This window comes from Dipodomys merriami, unplaced genomic scaffold (genome assembly GCF_024711535.1).
Source record: "Dipodomys merriami isolate MVZ:Mamm:240054 unplaced genomic scaffold, mDipMer1.0.p SCAF_5, whole genome shotgun sequence".
NCBI lineage: Eukaryota > Metazoa > Chordata > Mammalia > Rodentia > Heteromyidae > Dipodomys > Dipodomys merriami.
In genome coordinates, this window is record NW_027206068.1 from 22199706 (window position 1) to 22223135 (window position 23430).

The 23430-nt window shown below is 36.5% G+C and overlaps 1 protein-coding gene across 4 annotated transcripts in view; it reads left to right on the forward strand.

Moving 5' to 3' along the window:
- Dock4 (dedicator of cytokinesis 4) overlaps positions 1-23430 on the forward strand; it is a 431845-nt gene that overhangs the window by 252346 nt on the left and 156069 nt on the right. For all 4 annotated transcript variants that reach the window (XM_069996180.1, XM_069996183.1, XM_069996182.1 and 1 more), the window contains exon 12: positions 3528-3616. In XM_069996180.1, the coding sequence (XP_069852281.1) occupies positions 3528-3616 (89 nt within the window). The remainder of the gene's footprint in view (positions 1-3527; positions 3617-23430) is intronic.

Genomic DNA, 23430 nt, shown 5'->3' on the forward strand with positions numbered 1-23430 from the left:
AGAATACCTCCGTTGAATTTATAAGTCTAATACGTCTTAAACTTCAGACAATTAATTTGTACTCCAAAAGTAGAGAGCTTACTTTTTTATGAGTAATTTAGGAGAGCACATTAACCCTATATTCCATGTATCAGTTTTTCCTGACGTGCTGTAACAAGGTAACACAAACATCATGGCCTAAACAACAGAGTTTTCTTCCACCATTTTGAAGGCTAAAATCTGAGGTCAAGGTGTTTGTTGGCTGTTGGTGCCCTCTGAGGGCTCTGAGGGGGAATCTGCTCCAAGCCTGTCTGGCCTTAATGCTTTTTTTGGCAATCTCTGATGTTCCTTAGTACCTGCCTTCACTATTACAAAGCAGTCTCCTTGTACATCTCTATGTACATTTCGCCTTTGTAGGTCACTATTATGTTGGGTGGAGGCCCACCCCCAGTGGCCCTGTTCTAACTTGATTGTCTCTGTAAATATCCTTTTCCCAAGTAAGGTCACTTCCTAAGCTTCTAGACTTTAGGACTTTACCTTTTAGTGGGTATACAGTTCATCCCATAATATTACCAAGAAAATCACTTATTTGAATCAACCCACCCTCACGACCTCCCCATGGTTTGAAGTGAGAGATGAACAGTACTGTAATGTCATCAGAGCAGACCCATTAGGTTGTCCCCAGTCCTGGTTTGAGGCCCACACTGCTGGTTTCTTCCATGAGGAAATTTGCTTTCATTTTTTATTCCACAGCTTGTGTGGAAAGATACAACATATGCCACTAGTGTTTTCAAACATCATGATAGTACAACTGGGCCATTGCCTACGGGATACATACTTTAAATTGCTTTGTGACCGCTGCTGCAGGGTTTCATGGATTTATCTACTTTCTACCCAATGGGACCTCTGCAAGCACATTTGATAATTAGTTGACAAAGATTTATCTATAGCCACTGGTTTATGACTGCAAATGTTGTATCCTTGTTAAGATGGATAAGATCAGTGACCTTCATTGTAAACTTGAACAACCTTCTTGAACCTAGTGGGTTTGTTTTTTTCTCTCTCTTCTGAATTATCTGTTAGCCTTTATTTTTTAAGGGTTGGATTTGAAATCTACTGTGAAATCGTTGTCAAACTCTGTTGGTAGTCATAAATATAACTTGTTTAAAATAATGATTTTGTCAGTCACTGGTGGCTCACACCTGTAATTCTTAACTACTCGAGGGAGGCTGACATCTGTAGATTGTAGTTTGAAGCCAGCCTTGGCAGAAAAGTGCCAGAGAATTTTTTATCTCTAATTAACAAGCAAGCAAACAAACAAACAAACCCGGAAGTGGAGGTATGGTTTGAGTATTGGAGCACCAGCCTTGAAAGGGAAAGCAACCTGTAGCCGTGACTGTCCAACTCCAGAGCTTGAGGCCCTCAGATGATCAGATTGTTTTTTCATGGCTATTATGCCAGGTGTGAGTGGCCACTGGGGTAACAGAGAGGCTGACAATGACATGCAGGGCCCTTTATGATTCAGCCAGCTGAAGAGGACCCTGAATTTCACCTCTGCATGTGGGAGATACTCTCTTGTAAAAATAAATTGTGCTATTCTTTGTAGTTGCTTTTTTTTTTTTTTTTTGCTAGTTACACCCCTCCCCCCCCCCTTCAGCATCAAATAAGGTTCTGGGTAATTCTTCCTAAAGAGAAATGCCTTAAAAATGCCAATTCAGCAAGTTGTAAAGAAGTTTCCTGAGAATACTAACCAGTCAAAGCATTCACTGCACAGTTGGAAGGAACTATGAATTTAGGAAATGCTGTGTATGCTTTAATCCTAGCACTTAGGAAATTGAGACAGGAGGAAGATCTTAAGTTCAAGGCCAGCCAGGGCTACAAAGTAAAAACCCATCTCAACAAAAAGAAAAAAAATCAGCATGTTAGGAAAGCTAGTCAGAAAAAATTTAGAAGTGTTTTCTGTTTGTTAGTACAATAAAGTCTCTAACCCCGTAGGGATTCATATAAAGTAATAAATGTGTTGTCTGAAACTGAAGGCATTAATATCACCCTCCTTAGGAGTTGGGGATTCTGTTTGTTTTTTGTGACAGAATCTTACTGTATTGCACACATTCACCTCAGACATGTAGTCTTCTTGCCTCAGCCTCCTAAGTGATGGGATTACAGGTAATCTCAAATTTTCTTAAAGCATATGTTCTGGTGTCAATTAGCTATTTAGTAGAAAGCAAGCCTTCTTCCTACCCTGTTTAACTGAAATAAAACTAGAGGTAACATGTACTAAATGGCAATGTAGTCTCACAATTAGTCAAGTAGGATGCCTTGTTCCATCTGAATTCCAATCCTCTAAACTCAGGGCTCAGCTGAAAATAATCTCTGTCATATTCATCCTGGAAAAGCCTGTGATGATAAAATAGACAGGTATATAAGCTAGTAATTGTGAGCTATCTGCCTCAAACATGATTATCACTAGGAAAAGAAAGCTCTACTGTGGAATATTTGGATCAATGGTACATAGAATCTTGAAACTCTAGACTCTTGGGAAGAAGCATTTCTGGCTAGTTAGGGATCATAGCAAATTTACAAACATACCTAAATGATAGAAGTTCTCCACAACCTAACTAGAGGAGTTGTAATAGTAAAGGTGAATAGCAAATAGTCTTTTATGTGTCATCAGGAATCACCAGTCAGAGGGACATTCATCTATCCAATTGTTAAACAAACTTAAGGGACATTAGATATCAATTAGCCTAAATCCAATTTTCAGAACCTCTGATTTTATGCACACACACACACACACACACACACACACACACACACACACACACACACGGTGGATTACACTATGTAAACAAACATGAGCTAGATAAATAAAGAGGTACCAATGACTGTAAGCGTAAGAAGGTAGAGCAGTGCTATTCTCTCAGACATGGAAAAATCTGAGTAGTTTTGTGACTGTTTGGTACACCATGCCAGCCTTTTGCCAGTGTAAGCTGTATTAATGAATTTCATTTTGCCTTAATTTGTTACATTTTCATGCTAGCCAAATCTGGCCATGTTACAGAAGTCAGAAACTGCTCTAATGAGAACCAATATTTATTGAACATTGAATATAAACAAGGCATTATCCTAATACATTTAATGTTCTTTAGTACATTGCCACTACTATATCACAACATACATACAGAAAGGGAACATAAAGAAGAGTGAGATGTTTGCTCTAGGGCTTTGAACTCAGTCTGCAGTGCCTTTCATTGTTCTCTTTGGCATATTTTCTATTTTGGGAACCACTTGTAAATTTCAAATTGTTTGTCCTAGCTACCTCAGTCACAGGGTAGGTGGTCTGACATTATCAAGTATGGATGTTCCAATTTATTCTTAGCGCAGCCATGCTGAAATGTAACAGTTGTTTGTGGTGAATTGTTGGAAACTCCAAGGAGCTTTGGGAAGTATATTCTGGTGGGTCTATCCAAAAGAGCTGGTGTGTTCTTCAGGTCATTGCTTGATCTTTATGTATCATTAAAGATAACTAAGTGATAATGTTTTCATAGGTGTAACACAGAGAGTGAGTGGAACCAAATCCATGAGAACATTATCAAAAAGCTGAATGCACGCTACAATTTGACTGGCTCCAATGCAGGTGAGTCTATGTGGCGGGCTGGCCTTTTCTGTTTTATTTCAGTTCTTCTCATTTATCTGTGTGACAAGGAAATGGTCAGTCCTTATTTTTTTCCTTTTTTTCTTTACTTCCTAACTTTTAAAATGCTCAGTAAACATTTTGGATATCCTCTCCTTGTGTTGTGTTCTGCTTATAGTTATAACTCTGTATTAAAAAATGCATACCAGAGCCAGGTGCTGGTGGTTCACGCCTGTAATCCTAGCTATTTAGGAGGCTGAGATTTGAGGATCGCGGTTCAAAGCCAGCCCAGGCAGGAAAATCCATGAGACTCTTCCCTCCAGTTAACCACCAGACAATTAGAAGTAGAGCTGTGGCTCAAAGTGACAGAGCACTAGCCTGGAGCAAAAGAGCTCAGGGACAGTACCTACACTCTGAGTTCAAACCCCATGACCAACCAAAACAAAAAAAAAACAAAAAAAACAACAAACAAACATGCATTCCATTTTGGTTTGAAACAAAGAAAAAGATCCTTCCTTTTGCATTGCTACTAGGTCTTGAGACTTATAAATGGAAGTGCAAATATGCCTGAGTTTGTGACTGTTGAAATAGATTTAATAAATGGAAATATGTCAGGAAGGTGAAATAAAAATAGTTTGCTTGTCAATAGCTGTCTGTGAGTGGAGACAGCATTATACTGGATTATAGACATTCAGGTTCACATATTGAAGTAGACCACTGAGGACAGTGATGCTGAGTCTGGCATCATATCGAGAAAATGTATGTATACTTGTTCAGAGAGGAGATGAAATACCATATTCCACTATAAGCTGTATGTAATGCATGGTGTACACTGTTATAGTACAGTGACAATGTATCATACAGTACACTATATAAAGGAAGTGCAGAAATATGTATACAAGTATGTATGTTATATGATGATGTTTTTAAGTTTAATGGCAAAAATTTAGTGAATATTCTTTTTATGCTCTGGCAACTGAAACTGAGGCAAAATAATAATGAACTTATATGCTTTAATTGCCATCAAACAACTTCAAATTCAATAAGCTGCTATTTAAATTGGATGCATTGTTTTGAGGAGAGTGATTTTTTTTGTAGATTTAAAAAAATATCTTTAAGTAGTGTAAAGGAGTTGCTATTCAACAAAGCAGTTTATGAATACAATGCAATCTTTTTTTGGGGGGTAGTGGTGGGGGGTTGGTCATGGAGCCTGAACTCTGGGCCTGGGCGCTGTCCCGCAGCTTTTCAGCTCAGGGCTAGGACTCTATCACTGAGCCATAGCACCACTTCCGGCTTTTCCTGCTCATGTGGTGCTGAGGAATAGAACCCAGGGCCTTGTGCATGCAAGGGAAGCACTCTACCACTGAGCCACCTTTCCAGCCCCTACAATGCAATCTTGATCAATGTCACCCCTTTTCTTTCATCATTCTCCCCCTCCCAAAACCACCCCTTTTCTTAGTTTTCTTAATTTTATAAGGTAAACATTGAGTTTTATGACTCCCCAAGGGAAGGGATTTTTAAACATCTTGAATATAAGGGTTGTTTTTGTTTGTTTGTTTAATGAGAATCCAACTTCATGCAACAAATGGACCCAGAATTTAAATTCAGAACACCTTTTTTCAGACTTAGGTTCATCTTGCTAGGCCAAATCATTCATGGAAAGCAAGTACCTACCCATAAAAGCTGTGTGGTTCAGTCCAGTAAATGCTATGAATGTCTCCATCTCAAGTACATTGCAGCACTTCAGGCAATGAAGTGTGGTGAGCTCAGCTTCCCATTTGTACTTCCAGGAGCTAGGGAGGTGATTTGGATTTTATCTTATATAGTTGATTATTTGCTTTGGGACAAAGTCTTTTTTTTCCTTTTTCTGTTTGTTGGTCATGGGGCTTGAACTCCAGGCTTAAGCACTGTCCTTCAGCCCTTCAGCTCAAGGCAAGCGTTCTACCACTGTAGAAACTGCCATATTTGCTTTCCAGCTCTTTTCCTGTTAGAGAATAACAATGTTGATTATATACGTACCAAGTGGTTTAACTTTAATATATTTCAATAATATTGAAGAGCTACTACTTTTTAAGTTATCTTTTCAAACTCTTTGACTTCTAGCCAAATCCAGTAGTTCTGTTCTAATCTCTAGTGTTTATTGATTTCACAAACCATTATTTGATCATTAAATAGACCTGTGAGGCTCCCATTCAGGAGGCATTGGCCATTAAACTATAGACAGGAATATATTTCCCACTTGGCACTATAAAAATGTAAAATACTCTATAAACATTTTTCTCTTGATTATTTGATAAAGGGGTAACATTGTAGCAATATTGGGCTAAATAAAATACATTATCAAAATTATTTTATTTTTACCTTTCTAATGTGGAAAGTAGAAAGCTTTAAATTGAAAGTTAACTCACATTATTCTTCTATGGGACAAGGCTGATCCAGACACAATTTATAAGATAATCATTTCCTATGAGTCATCTCACACCTCCCAGACAAATTCATTTTACTTTGCTCCTTTCTTTCTACCTAATAAATGTGAATGGGAGAGTCTGTAATTTGTTCTTTCTTATTGAGTATCCTGTTGCTCTTAATTTGGTTTAATTTGCTAAGTGAATGAATAATGATGAAAACAACCCCGGCTCTCTGACTTCTCCCATGTTTCCCCTGACTTTACTACTGTTACAGATGCCATCTTCACTAACCAGGATGTGTTGGACTCCTGCAATACATGTCTTTCTCAGCTAACTCCTTGTGGATCCCCAACCCTTTCCCCTTGTGAATACATTTCATGGATTTTGTAAGGTTATTTGAATATAGCAGTGGCCAAACTCTTACTTCTAACATTGTGGTGATGGTCTTGATGATGGGCTTTTATTTATATCCTCCTATAGCTTTATTCTTTATTTGATCTGTGTACTTGGAGTCCTCTGTTGGAGTCAGGGATACACTTAAACCAAACTACAAATTTATCTCTGCTTAAAGTAATGAAAAGCTTCATCTCACAGATTAAGATGGTATTTATGAGTTTTGCTTCTGCAAGCAAGATATCCTGAGTTTGAATCACACTGTCCCTGGGATAACAGAAGTATCATCTTCTAATGGTCATGGGGAGGATTAAAAGAAAATTAATGCAAAGCACTTACTATGAGATTTATGATTTATGCATACATATTTAGTATGTATAGCTAATATTAGCTGCTTGTATTGTTTACTCACTTTGACTCTATCATGTGGAATATTCTATTTTTTTCCTCTTAAGTTACCTGGCTTCACTTTTTTTTTTCCAAATGGAATCCTGATTTAATCTTTCTAATGAAGGCCTTTAGAATAATTCAATATAATAAAATATAATGGAATAATACAACCTGGCTTGCAGATAGGTTGGATTATTAGATTGACCCCTATTATACTCTCTTATTCTCCATAAAGATCTGATGGCTAAAATATTTTTCTGGGTTCTTTTAACTTAATTGCTTATTGTCCTTCTGATTCCATATGTTAACTCTAGGCAGAAGGAGAGTACATAGTCAACATCTATGTGACTTAGCCTTCCTGGTCCTTACCTGATTCCTCCTAGTTCTTTCAAGCCACAGCTTACCCAGATCTAAGCCCCATCACTACACAGTTCTGCTTCAGAGAGATAAAGCTTAGAATGAAACTTAAAAAATAAAGCCAGCTGCCTGTGGCTCACACCTATAATCCTATCTACTCAGAAGGCTGAGATCTGAGAATCGAAGTTCAAAGCCAGAGCAGGAAAGTCTGTGAGACTCTTCATCTCCAATAAACTACCCAGAAAAAGCCAGAAGTAACACTGTGGTTCAAGGGCTACAGTGCTAACTTTGAGTGAAAGGAGCTTAGGAACAGCGTTCAGGCCCAGAATTCAAGTCTCGGGACCAGCAAAAAAAAAAATTTAATTAATTAATTAAAAGCATAATAAAATTTTTGCTCTTCACCAAAGTCTTGATGTGTCACCATCTTCTCCCCTTTCTCTGTCCCCTTTTTGAGGAAAGGCAGTTATAATCCCAGGTAACATACTGAGTAGGAGACTCCTTAATGACTTACTCAAAAATAGTTAAAGAAGCAAGATTATCAGAACTTGAAATGGTAAATTAGCTATAAAAATGGTTAGAAATGTTCACTTTCACTGTTTTTTCTTCATTAAATGGAAGCAGTTCAGCCAAACATTTTCAAGACAATTGAGTTTACTCTGAAAATTCCTGTTTTGTTTTTTGTTTGCTTTTTGCTTTTTTTTCTGCTTTCTCTCATTATTCTTTGGTCATGCGTACCAAAAACAGAACAAAAGAATAACTTTAAAATTACTTTGAGACAGATTTCCCCAACTAATTTCCAGACCTATGCTTCATTGATGGCCTCTCAACTCTTGGAGTTGTAATCTTGGCTGATAATAAAGGGCTTCATCTAGTTACCTGGGCTTTTCCCAATCTTATCTAATACTCAAATTGCAAAGGGAAATTAACCACTATCTACATTGAGTTTGATGCCAGGAGAAAATGACAAGCAGTCTATTTAATTTTTAAAGTAAAAAATGAATTATAATATCTCTCTATAGTTAGATTTTGTTAGGTTAAGATATTTGAAATCTTCAAAGCTGTTTAATAAGGGAATTTTAAAGTCAAGGAAGCAATCTTGTAAGAATTTGAAATTCTAAAAATACCCATTCAGACAGATCTGGTTTAGGTTTATTGAACAAATGGTTGATATAAATGTCACCTCTGGTAGATACCAGTTGAATTCTAGGAATGTGAACTTCGACTGCCAATATGATTTGCTGAGGCAAATTTAGTTCTCAGACTTGAGGTGAAGTGTGTAAAAATCATTGGCATTGGTTCAGACTGTTCAGTATAACCTAAGAAACTGAAAATTCTTTCCATATCATTTGTATATTTGTGAAATACTCCAATAGTTTTAACCATGCAGTTTAGAATGAGAAAAAAATGGTATTTGCTCATCAGGTAGCTTTCTAAAATCTTTATTAATATTAGTATATGTGGTTATATTCCTTCCACTGTATTTTTTAACTCTCCCATATTTAAAGGAATCACCTTGATGAGGAGACTACAGTGTATAATAAGAGCAATTCAATTGTATTCAGAAAGCGTATTCTCTTTATTTGGCTGCAGTGAAGGGAGACTTTTAAAATATTAGGTTTTATTTTTGTCTTTTAAAAGTTTGATACACATGCCACGGTAGTCTTGGCAAGCTAAAACAAGTTGGTATAAATGAAATGTAACACCCCTTGGTTTTGAGCATTTTATTTGAAACTTTGCTTTTTCGTAACATGTAAAAGCAGTGCTTATTGACAGCACCTGTTGGGTAGAAATATGTTAATGTTCTGTTTGGTTTCAGAATTTACTAATTTGTTATTGTTCTTATTGTTTTGATATTACTGTGGTTTGAACTCAACTGTCTTGCCCTTGATGGCAAGCACCTTATTACTTGAGCCACACTGCCAGCCTAGATCTTCCTAATTATTAAACTACAATCTCTTTCAAGAGTTTTTTGTTTGTTTGTTTTTTTATCAGTTGTTGTGATTAAATTCAGGGCCTGGGCACTGTCCCTGAGCTTTTGTGCTCAAGGCTAGTACTCTACCACTTTGGTTAATTGGAGATAAGAGTCTCACAGAATTTCCTGCCAGGGCTGGCTTCTAACCTCAATCCACAGATCTCAGCCTCCTGAGTAGCTAGGATTACATAGGCATGATCTACTAGCACCCAGCTAAAGTTTTTTTAATAGTCAACTAAATTTGCTTACAAAAAAAGTTGCAAGAATATTGCAGAGAAGCCCTAATTTTTCAAAGGCTAACATTTTACTATATTAACTTTTTATTCTCCCCCAGATCCACATACACAGACATAGACACACACATACACACACATACACACACATGTTCACTTCAATATTATTGAACTAGTATAATTCTTAAGGATTATATCAATGCTTCTAACTTGTGTGTATATGTGAGTACATATATATAGATGTATATACATACATATATATGTATATAGATGTACATACATACTCACATATACACATGTATATCATGCATAGATATATGCCATTTCTTTTCTTGAACTGCTTAGAAACCAATTGCTGACATGATACCTCTCTCATTTCAGGAAATGGAACCTAAACAAAGTATGATTGCCAAAATCAAGAAATTATTGTCAATACTACTAGTATTACTATTTTCTGGCCTGTAGACCTTAATCTAGTGTTCACAATCTTCTCAGGTTTTATATAATAAAAGAAAAACCAGATTGTAAAAACAAGTGCTTGTTATCTTTTTGGTTTCCTCTTTTCAAGACCCTTCGTAACGGGTCTTGAATAAATAACAGTGAATACAGTTCAAACTATGATACTAAATGACACTCTAAGGTATTTTTAAAGCTATCCATAACATTTAAGAAAAAACCTTACCACCAAATTATAAGTTAATGGAAGCAGTGATTAGAGATTAATATAACTTTCTAAAGGACTTATTTTTTTTCCAATTCTGATATGAACTAGGAATACTATTTCAAAGATTTTTTTCCATATACAAAAGTGCACAAGCACCTCAGTAAATGAAAAATATATACTGAATTATAGTAATATATGCTATCTTAATAAAGGGAAAATATTATCCAAAGTCCATGGAAATGACCCTAGAACAAAAAAGACAGGTTTACAAAGGAGGTGCTTTCAGGTTTATTAATGTAAGTTTTATATGACCTAGGAAGCCTTCTTTCAAAAATGGAGATTTGAAGAAGCAGTTAAACCTCAATGTTTTTATAGTATAGTGGGTTTAATGAAGAATGGCAACTTACAGAGGAATATAATGGCATCAAATACATGATGTAATGATATAAAAGACTGTGAGAAACTGAGCATAGCCTATTTATTGGTTCAAGTTCTGCTCTACCAGACTCTTGTAAGTGATAGAGCTGTCCTTCACCTCTGGGTATAAGGAAAGCATCTCTTGTATGAGGGTGTTCAGACCTATTTTAGAGAAGAGCAAGGGAAGCTCAAGGACTATCTCTTGCATGTGATAGCTCTCAAAAGATTGAGTTATGCAAGATGCCTTATCTTAGGGTAGCATGTTCTGAACACCACCATTAGGCCATCTATACAATTTTACACACTGGTTTGCAGTCAGCAGATTCCAGTGTGCTTCATATTGTGGGAAGAAAAATACAAACAGGTAATAAATAGGAACAATAAAAATGAACAAACACACAAAACCTTTTTACTCTTGACATAATCCTTAGTATATGCCACTGAAATGTTGATATCCTAAATCAGACTAAATATAAAACTTAAAGGTGAAAACCACCCCTAGTCAAAAAGGAAATGTTAATTCCTTCTGAATAGACTCCAATCCTAAAATTACAGCTTCCACTGAGTATGTGTGGGCTTTTTTCCAGCTCTGCTCTCTTTTCTGAATAACATTCAATGAAAGTAAATAATTTTGGTTGTCTCTTCTGTCTTCACATTTAATGACTCATATGTACTAATATATTGTTTGAGTCTTATTTTCTCATGGCCACTTCTTCAGAGAAAACATGAAAGCATTCCCAAAACTTTGAGATTTAAAATGAGGAGATCTATGGACCAGTAGATACAATCATAAGATTATTTGCTCATGCTTACCATTTTCTTTATTCATTAGAAGGTAGGCATCCCAAAGGATATGCTTACCCACTTCAAAGATCTTCAGGAGGTGATTTTCAGAAAATGATCTTACTGTCAGGTACTTTGAATTTTCCTCATGGATGCCAATCTGAAATTCTTTAAGAGTTTATTTACTTTAAGGAAACAGGAATAGGCATATTCACAAAATTCAGTAATACAATTGTAAAGCCAGAAATCAGGTGTGACAATTACAAAAGAATGATATTCTTTTTTATTCTTATTTTCTCCATGAGTTATGTGACAATTTGAGTTTAAGTAATTGCCCACTTAACAAAGCAGTTTATGAATACACTGTTTCTTGATCAATCTCACTTCTTCAGAGTGATACTTTTTGTTCATCTGTGCCTCCTCTTTCTTCCTACCCTTCTCCTCTTTTCTCTTCTCTTCTCTTCTCTGGTTCATTTTATTCATCTTTCCTTTCTCCCCTTGCTTTCTCTCTTCTCTCTTTTTCCTGTATTCATTTAATTCTTGCTTTTCATTTTAAATTGGCTTTCAAAGTACATCAGAAAATACATATCCAGATTTGACCAAGTACCATTAATAGCATAAGTCCTGGCTCTGCAAGATGACAGTGGTAAGAAAGATAGCTGTCACTTTGATAATCTTATTCTTCTGGGTACAGGCTTTTAGCAAGTTGTCCTCTGCCATCTTGGAATAAGAACAATACTGTTCGTATTCCTCTGTTGTCATCTTGATTTCATTTCTACATTCCACTCTCTTCTTGTTGGCCCGACTTTTGCTTCATGGACTCCTTTTTCAACAGTGTTATCTCGCCTGGTAGAGACATGCACTCACTAATGACTAATTACTAAACCAACCTTCTTCCTGCCTGCCTGCCTCAGCTCAGCATGCTAGAGACAGTTCCAAGCAGGTGTATCTTGGGGATCCCACTCCCTTAACTTAGGTCCAAGTCAAAGAAAATGACATCTGACTAGAAAAGATTGGGTTGCCTTCTTTTGTCATCTGTATAACCTCAGAGATGTAGGGGCTGAACTCTTAGAAATGTGTCTGAAAGGCTAGAGGCTCCCTTCCTCTAGACAATCTGCACACATAGTGCAGAGCTTCTGCTTCAGGTACAAAAGGCTGAGAACATTGGGCACGGATTTTCTTCACCCTTAAAGTGCATGTTAACATTTTAATCATCACATGATGCATTAGGAGGCAGGGCCTTCAGGAGATAACTATAGATGGTAAGAGATGGAGAGGGAGACTGACATTAGTTCTCTTATGAAAGAGGCCCTTAGATAACGCACCCTTTTTCCATAATGAGAAGACAGTAGGCTGAACCAGAACAGGATCCTCTCCAGAATCCAACCATTATGACAGCCTGACCTCAGACTTCTAGTCTCTTGAACTGTAAGAAATAAACTTGGATTGTTTATAAGCTCCACTGATCTTAGCATCTCAAACTGACTGAGTCATTGCTCTAGTCCAGTACCTTGCTCATGAAGAAGTGACATCATTGCACAGAAGTAGGCCTTCATACCTGCCTATTGCACTGGAAAAATGGTTCCGAAATTTATCCCAGAGGGACTGAAGTCCTTAAATAGATAAAACTGAGAGCTCTCTTGAAAGAAACTTATTGAAATGAGCCCAGAGACATTCAAACTGATGTGTACTCTCAGCAGTTAGGGAGATTTTGGAAAAAAGAAACACAAGAAGAAAAATGAACAGAATCTTAGGGACATCTTAAAGCACACAAACATAACACATACGAAGAATACCAGGCATAGAGTACTGATAGAAAGGAGCACACAAAATACTTTAGGAAAGTATAGAAAATATCCCCAATTTGATGAACAGCAGTATTTTAACATATGCACAAAGTTCAGCTCTGTAATTATGAGCAACAGGAAGAGATTCTTACCTAGAAACATCTTAGAGAAAATTCTGCAAGTCAAGACAATTTTGAAAACAACTACTCATCACATACAAAAACAAAAACAAAAAACAAACAAACAAACAAAAAACCCCTATGTGGTTACCTCATGACTTCTCATGAAAAATAATGGAGTTGAGAAGCCAGTGGAATGATACATTCAAAGTGTTGAAAGATAAAGTCTATGAACCAAGAATCCAAGTCTAGCAAAACTGTCTTTCATATTTTAAGGCAAAATAAAGACATTCCCTGACAAAACTAAGCAATTATTGGTAAAAGACATGCCTTATAAGAAATGCTAAATTAAGTTGGTCTAAACTGAAAGCAATAACCTCAGAGAAGTAACAGATCCTCATGAAACACAGCAAAGCTAACAGTTTATGTTTTGTTTTTTAGTATCAGGGCCTAGTTTTTCTTAGTTCTTTTATTAACTAACATTTCCATCTCAATAGAGTATATGTATTCAGAAGCTTTCTATCAATCCACAATTTCCCTTATCTCCTGATTTCAGATATGTCACAAAGACATATGACTTCTCGTATTTTAAGATACAGCTTTTTTAAGTGTGTGCTGATACTGTGGCTTGAAATCAAGGCCTCTTACTCAGTTTGCTTGCTTTTATAGCTGTCACTGCCATCTGAACCATTCCTCCAAACCAGCATTTTGTCAGTTCATTGGATATGGGAGTCTCACAGGATTTTCTGTCCAGGCTGGCTTCAAACATCTAACCTGTAACCTCTAAGTAGCTATGATTAAAGGTGTGACGCACCAGCATCTCAACTTAGCTTTATTATTTTTAACTATTTTCCCTCATTTCTATTGTTACCATATTACCATGAGTTTCTCCTGTCTTTTGGCTTCGTTGCCACAATAACAACTAATTGGGCTCATCAGTTCTGTTCAGCCCTTTCCTGGTACGATAGTCTAGGCAACATCAAAAATGATTTATTAAAACATCTTTTGGGTCATGTTTCCTTTACTTAGAACTTTCCAATGGCTTTTCTTTGTACATCGAGTAATAGTTGAGCCATAACTGCTGCCTATCTTTCCAGACTCAACTCTAGACCACGTGTCTTTGTTTGCTTCAAACATTTTTTAGCCTTCTTTCTGCTCCATCTCAGCCCTCATACCTAGTCTTTGCTGTGGTAGGGTTTTGTACATGCCCTCTGCATGAAACGGTATTTCTCCATTTTTTCACCTTGTCTTTTTTGTTCTTTCAAAGCTTGAACGTTACATTCTCTGAATTACCTTGTACAACCTATTTTTTTAAACCTCAATTTCTGCTTCATTTTCTAAGGTAAAGTTTATACAATTTAAAGGAATAAAATTATGCTAAGGCACAAGAATTTGTAAACATTGAATAATTCTAGAAAAAAATCTCCAAGAAATGGTATAGAGAAACATATTTCCTCTATAATAGAATACCTCCTATATAAATTTGAACTCTTTAAAGTATGCACAGTCTACTTAAACATTATTAAATTTAAAATGCCCAAATATTCAATGACTGGAGGGCTTTTGATCAATATTTGTTTCATGAATGAGTAACATTTTAAGATTACCTTAAACCTCAGTTATAAGATGGATACTTTAGGTTTGTTTCTGTAGTTATGTTGTGCCAAACCAAGAGGAAAACAGTTGGAAGTTGAAAATGTTGGTTAAATTTAAGGAATTGTATAACTTTTCTTGGTGTTGAGTTCTAATGCAGTGAGGTACTTCTTTAGCTTACACTTGGGCTTTCAGAACTTTCAAGTTTTACATATCTTGTAAATAACAACTGTATTTTAGAGTTTATCCTTGGTGTCTTAGAAGTGGGATTCTTTGAAGAGAATATGAACGTTTTAATGAAAGTTGCTACAAATTACAAAAATAAAGAGGGGCTTGGGTATTTGTTTTGATAGAAAAATTGATACAACTTATGAGAGAGATAAACAAAGGTTGCGGTTTATGAGGTTTGATGTTGAAAGGTTTAGAATTATAGTATTAATGAATAAAAAGGGAAGGGAAATTTGTTTCGAGAGTAGAAGACCCTGATTGTATTTCCATTTACTTCCAGAGTTCTCATGTGCTCAAGGAAACCTACTGAAATTAGTTCTTTCACAATATAATTTGTGACTATAGAAGTATGATTATAGATTAATGAATTTAAATTTTCTTTCAGTTTCACCTAGAGTATTAAAGTTACCAACAAGTATCTTGCCAACTCTTTTCTGTGCCACTATCACATCTTGTTGAACTGGGCTTATTTTTTTTTAATGAATTTAAACCTTTGAATATTATTGGTGAGTTGAAGTGAACAGCCTATTTCCAGACTCTCTATTTGATGTATTTATTTTGATAATGTAAAATGAAGTAAAAGTGATGTATGTACAGAATGATTACAGTTACAAGTCAGGTAATGAGTAAATTTCTTTTTTAATAGTGACATCTCTTCCCTGTTTTCTCCCAGTTTTTTCCTCCTGACCCCTCTTTCCCACGTTATTTTTACTATTTTCAAAATAGTAAAATTTATTATTTTTAAAATAGTATCTAGTGAGTATTACAGCTATATTTATTCACCCTTTATCCTACCATTTCTTTGTTCCCCCTTACCCTCTCCAAAACAGATAAACTTACTTACAAGACAGAAGGTACAAAAATCAAAAACAGTGATAAAGGAAGGGGGGAAAAAAAGAAGCAAATTAACCTAAAGCCTCTTGTTTCCATTTGTTGTAGTTCATTTCAATAAACATCATTTTATTTGATCATATGCCCATCCTACTGAACCTTTGTGATCCTTTCCTAAGAATATCCTCCTTAGGTCTCACTATGTGAATGCCTAGAGTCCTGTATAACTTATCATGTCCAAGTATATTTTTTTGTCTTTTGCTGTCTAGTGTCTTTAGATTTATAGGCACTTTCTAGTTACAACAAATGAAAGAAACCATGTAACCTATGTTTCTTTGGGCCTGGCTTACTTTGCTTAATATAATTTTTTCCAAGTCTTTCCATTGCCTTACAAATGGGACAATATTCTTTCTGATAGAACCTTAGAATTCCATTGTGTATATATACCACATTTTCTTAATCCATTCATCCACTAAGGGGCATCTTGATTCCATTTTTTTACCTATGGTACACAATGATGCAATGAACATGGTTGTGCAGGTAGCTTTAATTTGTGGTGTATTAAATAAATGCCCAGGAGTGGAATTGCTGGGTCATAGGAAAGTTCTATGTTTAGTTTTTGAGGAATTTCCATACTGCTTTCTGGAGAGGTTGAACAAGTTTACATTCCCATCAACAGTGTAATAGCCTTCCCTTTTGGCCATATCCCCACCAGCATCTGTCATTGTTAGTTTTCTTGATAATGGCTATCCTAACTGGGGTGAGGTGAAATCTCAGTTGCTTTAGTCTGGCCAGAGATGTTGAACATTTCTTCATGAGTTTATTGATCATTCTTACTTCTTCTGAAAAGTCTATCTTTAAGTCGTTAGCCGATTTATTAATTGGGTTATTGTTTCTTTGAGGATTTATTGGAGGGGGCTTAATTTTTTTCAGCTCTAATTATATTTTAAATATGAGGTCCTTATCTGATGCCCTTGTTGGTCCTGAAGCTTGAACTGCCCCTGAGCTTCTTTTGCTCAAGGCTAACACTCTACCACTTGAGCCACAGAGCCACTTCTGGCTTTTTCTGTGTAGTTTATTGGAGATAAGAGACTCTTGACCTTTCTGCCTTGTCTGGCTTATAACTGCGATTTTTAGATCTCAGCCTCCTGAGTAGCTAGGATTAACAAATGTGAGCCACTAGAACCTGGCTAGAATATGAATATTTTTAAATGCTGAAAACCAACAAGGAAGCACCATTGAAGTTTAGTCTTCGAGCCTCACGAAACTCTTAATATAGGAGATAAAATAAATGAGGATTGATATAAATATGCTAACTACAGTCTTGCTTTTCTAGACTAATAGTAGGAAGATTATGGTCTGAGGCTAACACTTGGCAAAAATATAAGACATTACCTGAAATATAAACAAATCAAGTGCCAGGTCCTGAGTTCAAACCATAGTACCTCACATACACCCAAAAAAAGAATGAAGACAATTAGAGTCATATGGGATAAAACTGTGAAACTACAGAACATTAAGGCTAAAAGTAGAAACCAGAAAGAAAATACTCACTACCCCAAAATAAATAGTGGCTTCAACAGCAGTTATAGAAGTCAGAATGTGATGTAATAATGTCTTAAAATTGCCAAGGGCAAATGGCCAGCTTTGTATTCAATACTTGCCAACGTTTTATGTCCCCCCCCCACCCCAAGCAGGGGAACCAATGAAATTTCAGATAAAGGCTTAGAGAATTTACCATCCACACTCACTGGTAAAATTAGAGAGACAATTATCAGAGGAAAAGCATTGAATCTAGAAAGAGAATGTGCAAAGCGAATGGTAAATGTGGTGGCAAATCAATGTAGGCATTGACTGTAAAGAGCAACTTAAAAATATGTCACCCTTGGAGTTCCAAGCCTCAAGTTCCCTACACATGTTCAGAAAGAGAATTAAGCTACTGAGTAAGTATAGTCCTAAGTCCATTATTTATGTTATGTATAATATATAGTTTCCAGCAAACAAGAAAGAAAGAAAAAATAAGGGAAATCAAACCCAATTTATTTAGAGAATAGAAATCAAGAAAAGAAAAACAAATGAAACAAAAAATGAAGGTAACAGAAATACAAAATAGGATAGTAAATGACACATTAGATGACACAATAAACACCTTCCTAGGGGTTTTGAATTTGTTGCCTGCTCAGAACACTGGATTATTAATATCTGGACACTGAATATTCCCTCATTAGCAATTTCATCTACCCATCTGAGAGTGTGCATATTGCCTACTTATATTTCTCAGTCTTTAGTTACAAGTTTGTCACATCCTCCATATCAAGGCATTGAGTTAAACAGATGGAGTTTCATCTTGAAATCTCCATAGAACTAACTGTAATCCTGGCATTAATCTAATAGTTGGAGGACAAAGCCTATTAAAAGGAATATTTTCAGGCTTGGAAGGTGGCTCAGTGATAGAATGCTTGCCTTGCATACATGAGGCCCTGGGTTCAATTCCTCAGCACCACATAAGCAAAAAAAAAAAAAAAAAAGCTGGAAGTGTGCTGTGGCTCAAGTGGTAGAGCACTAGCCTTGAGCTGAAGAACTGAGGAAGGCGCCTAGGCTCAGAGTTCAGGCCCTATAACTGACAAAAAAAAAGGAATATTTTCTTTTTGTATGGCACATAGGGAATTGAGGCCATTTTTAATAAAGCTAATTTGTTGGTGTTCCTCATAGGGAGGGATAACAAGAGAAGCAATAAGATATAATACAGTATGGAGCTTCAGTGGCGCAATCAGTTAGCACGCGGTACTTATAAGATATAATACAGTATAAGGGTATTATAGAAGAAGCAGGATAGTTGTAGTAGCCCCTCACCCCAACATTCTTGAGTACTTCTTTAGTACCAAGCATGGCCCAAAAGACTTTATAGAATTTGTATCAATATTTTATAGATATAGAGACCAAAGCACAGAAGTCAACCAGGAAACAAGATTTTGCAGCTGTGTCATATAATTTTTAAGCTGCACAGTTAAAAACAACATATATTCAGCAAATAAATTTGTCATGACTTTCCATTTTTGCATTGCTATGCATTCAGAGCTACATGTAATTTGGTTCATTAGTGGCAAAAGGGCTGATGCAGTATAAATTAATTTTGACTGCTGCTTATAAATCATTCCATGCTTGCCGTTTTAAATATAAAAGTGCAGAATTTCATGAATTTAAAAGGAACTATCATATATTGAGCTTGCTTTAATTCTCATAAAATAAGAACTAAATCTCTCACTTGCAAGCCTTTCTTTTCTACACTTCTGCTATATATGCTAAGCTTACTAATGAAAGATATGTTTTCATAAAACAGACTCCAAATTAAATGTGCTTTTATTTAAAATTAGAAATAAATTAATTTTGCATAAATCCATACTTAGGGCATAAACATCTAGGCTGATGTTTAAGTTCAATGATTTCATTTCTTCTAATAAGGAGAACACTTCTCCCATAGCAAGTTCATTTTTGGTACTATGTCAATGGCCAGAAAAGGTTATTATAAAGCATTATGCATTATATATTGTGCATGTGTGCACATGCACGCACACACACACACACACACACACACACACACACACACACACGGCTGCACCATTCAGGGCCTGGGCACTGTCTTTTAGCTGTTTTTTTTTGTTTGTTTAGTTATTTATTTCATTTTATTTTTTATTGTGAAAATACTGTACAGAGGGGTTACAATTACATGGGCAAGATAATGAATACATTTCTTATCAAGCATTGTAGCCTCCTCCTTTGTTTCCCCTTCCCATCCCTCCCCATCCTCCCCCTACCCCCCCCAAAGCTGTTTTTGTTCAAAGCTAGCACTCTACCACTTGAGCCTCACCTCTTCTTCTCGCTTTTTTCAGTGGTTAAATGGAGATAAGAGTCTTGTGAATTTTCCTACTCAGACTGGTTTTGACGCTTTTGAGTAACTAGGATTATGGGAGTGAGCCACTGTCACCCAGCAAGCATTATGTATTTTACAAAATTATTTTTCAAATTAGTTCACAAGTTATCAAAAATCCTATAAAAATTCTTTCTCTATCTTGCAGATTCTTTCAGGAATAATTATTTCTCATTTTGGCATTCTTGACTCATTCTGTTTTCTATTTTGTTTATGTGTGTCTTATATTTATTATTTGATATCATTTCCCAAGCAGCAAGAACTCCATTGTACATATTTCTGTGTATACCTTTTACCTTCTCAAACCATTAATTACTGCTGTTAATGGTAAGCATTCTGAATTGTGGCAGAAAGGATGTAAAACTGTACAGAGCTAGGCATTGAGTAGCTCATCCCTGTAATCCTAGCTATTCAGTAGACTGAGATCTGTGAATTGTATGAAGTCAGCATAATTAGTAAAGTCTGTGAGACTCTATTTTATTTGTTGTCAGTCATGGAGCTTGAATGCAAGGCCTGGGCGCTGTCCCTGAGCTCTTTTGGTCAGGCTATAGCCCTCTACCACTTTGAGCCACAGTACCACTGCCAGTTTTCTGCTGGTTAATTGGATATAAGTGTCTTGCAGACTTTCCTGCCTCAGCTGACTTTGAATTGTGGTCCTAAGATCTCAGCCTCCTGAGTAGCTAAGATTAGGCATGAGCCACCAGCACCCAGCTGTGAGACTCTTAATGTCTAATTAGCCAACAAAAAGGCAGAAATGGAGCAATGGCTCAAGTAGTAGAATGCTAGTCCTGAGGGAAAAACAAAACCTCAGAGACAGCACCCAAGTTCTGAGTTCAAGCCCCAGTACCAGCAAATAAATAAATGAATTAATTAAATTAAAATAATGCAGAAAATTTTGGAAATTATTCTAACCCTCAGAAATGGCCTAGGCCAGGAAGTTTTATGGCAGTTCCTAGTGCTGGAAGTTGAATGAAAGACGATGTTCTGTGAACATACAGTGTGTCATAAATGATAGCAACTCAAAAGATAAGGCTCATCTTCAGGTCATTAAAATGTATAAATACCTTTTTTTCTCCTGGCTTTATTAAAGTGTAATTAACAATTAAAATTGTATTTTTATAGCATACAATGTTATGTTCTTATTTATGCATATATTATATATTATGAAACTACTGAATGAAGGTCCTCTCTTATCCCACATACTTGATTTTGTGGTAAAATATTTAAATTCTATCCTAACATGTGTGGTACACCTGTAATGGCAGCACTTGGCAGGCTGAGGTAAAAGGATCATGAATTCAAGGCCGGCCTGGACTTCATAGTTAGACCTTTAGACTCTGTCTCCAAAAGGCCTTGTAATGCATATTTATAGTCCCAAAAGTTAGAAATTAAAGCAGAAGATTCAGCAGGGAGCTGGTGGCTCAAGCCTATAATCCCAGGGAGGCTGAAAGTTAAGGATTGTGGTTCAAAGCCAGCCATGGCAGGAAAGACTGTAAGACTCTCCTCTTCAATTAATCGCCATAAAAACTGGAAGTGGAGTGGTGATTCAAAGTGGTAGAGTGCTAGCCCTGAGCAAAAATGCTCAGGGATAGCACCCAGGCCCTGAGTTCAAACCCCAAAACCCACAAAAAAAATAAGTAAATAAAGCAGAAGACTCTTAAGTTGGATCCCAGCCTGGGCAATATAGGAAATCCTTGTCTCAAAAAAAGTTTCAAGTACATAATACCTTATTATTAACTATAGTCACTGCACTACAGACCCCCAGTACATACTTACTGAAATTTTGCACTGATTTAGCCACATCTCTTAGCCACCCCATACCTACAAATCCCCATCTAACACTGGAGTAGCAATCACCTTGCTACTTGGAGCTTAACATTTTTGATAAAGATCATGTAGGTGTTGGCTAAGTCTCTTCTCTTTAGTGATGAGTAGTTTCTTCGTCTTGATAAGTTATTTCTTAAAATTTACTGGCTCATTTTTCCATCCTCTTGAGTGTGGTTATACCTAATGACCACTATAAAAAGAGCATAAGGGATTTTCCTGATTAAAGAAGTAAATAGGAATCAAATGGTTCTTTATAGGCTGGTCCTTGAGGACTTTACCACAGCTCTATATTTTGTTTTGTCTTGTTTTGCTTTTGTCTTCTTGAAAGTACCCATTTTATTTGACAGAGGATTTGAATGGCAGCCAAATACACCTCCCCCATCTAATTGGCATTTCCAGTTCTTTTGTTTTTGGTTTCCTGTGGTACTTGGATTTAAACTCAAGCCCTCACACTTACTATGCAGATGTTCTACCACTTGAGCCACACCTCCACCATGGCCTTTCCAATTCTTGACTGTGAATTCTTCATTCTGGAGACACTAGGTCAACTCCAAGTAACAATTATCTCACTAATGCCAATGATAATTGGGCTAGACAAATCAAAGTAGGTACACCCAGGGCTTTAATCTATATTTTTTTCTAAATATTCAAACTGAACATTTTTACCAAAATTTTAAGATGTAGCTAACTCTTAAATGTGTTGTTTTGCTTTTTCCCCCATACAATTTTGTCTAGATTCCCATCACTTCACATCAGCATTCTTTTTCCTTATCCAACAGCTGGCTGCCTCAATGTGCTGTCTCTCAAATGGGTCATCTCTGTTGGTTTGGGTTCTCTTCTCTCCACACTTTGTCTGTCTACAGAACATAGATACGTTTTTCTCTGTTCATTATTAGTTTCCCTCCATCTCAGTGTTTCCTTACATCATTTTTTTGTTCTCCTTTTTGTATCTTCTTTAATTTTCTTCAGGATTCCCACTGTTTCTGACTAAATGTCTTTCTTTTCTCATTGGCTTAGCCTCTGGGAACAATTCATCTTATGATTGTTTGTTTGTTTATTTTTTTCTCCATTGTTGGGGCCTGAACTCTGGGCCTGTGCACTGTGTCCCTCAGCTCTTCAGCTCAAGGTGAGCACTTTACCACCTGAGCCACAGCTCTACTTCCGGCTTCTTCTGCTTATGTGGTGCTGAGTAATTGAACCCAGGGCCTCATGCATGCAAGGCAAGCACTCTCCCCCAGAGCTACCTTCCCAGCCCCCATCTTATGGTTTTTTTTGGTTTTTTTTTTCCTAAATAAGTCACTATTGGCTAACTATGTGCTGGCTTCTAAGCAAGAATCCTAAGCAGCTTTCCTAGTTTCTGTCCCTATTCTGAAACGCATAACCTCTTTGTTTCTTCATTGCTGGTGATTTTTTTTCTACTTTTTTTTTTTTTTTTTGTCGGTTGTGGGGCTTGAACTCTGGGCCTGGGTGCTGTCCCTCAGCTCTTCAGCTCAAAGTTAGTGCTCTACCACTTGAGCCACAGCGCCATTTTAGCTTATTCTGCTTATGTTGTTCTCAGGAATTGAACCCAGGGCCTCATGCATGCAAGGCAAGCACTCTACCACTGAGCCACCTTCCCAGCCTGGTGATTTTTTTTCTTTGTATATCACATGTATGTTTAAGTATCTGATCATAGCATTTCATGAGAAGTCTCAGTAAAATGATTGACACTTGTAAAAAAAAATCACAGGATCTCAAACACTGTTTTAAATTCATCTTTCTCTCTGTTGAAAAGCACTGCTTGTAATCTACACTGAGATTTTTGAGCAGTAATCTCTGCTTGAAGAGGAACTGGTACTAGATACTGGGCCTGGCACAGGCTGGTATTTTATATATACCAACCCCTGA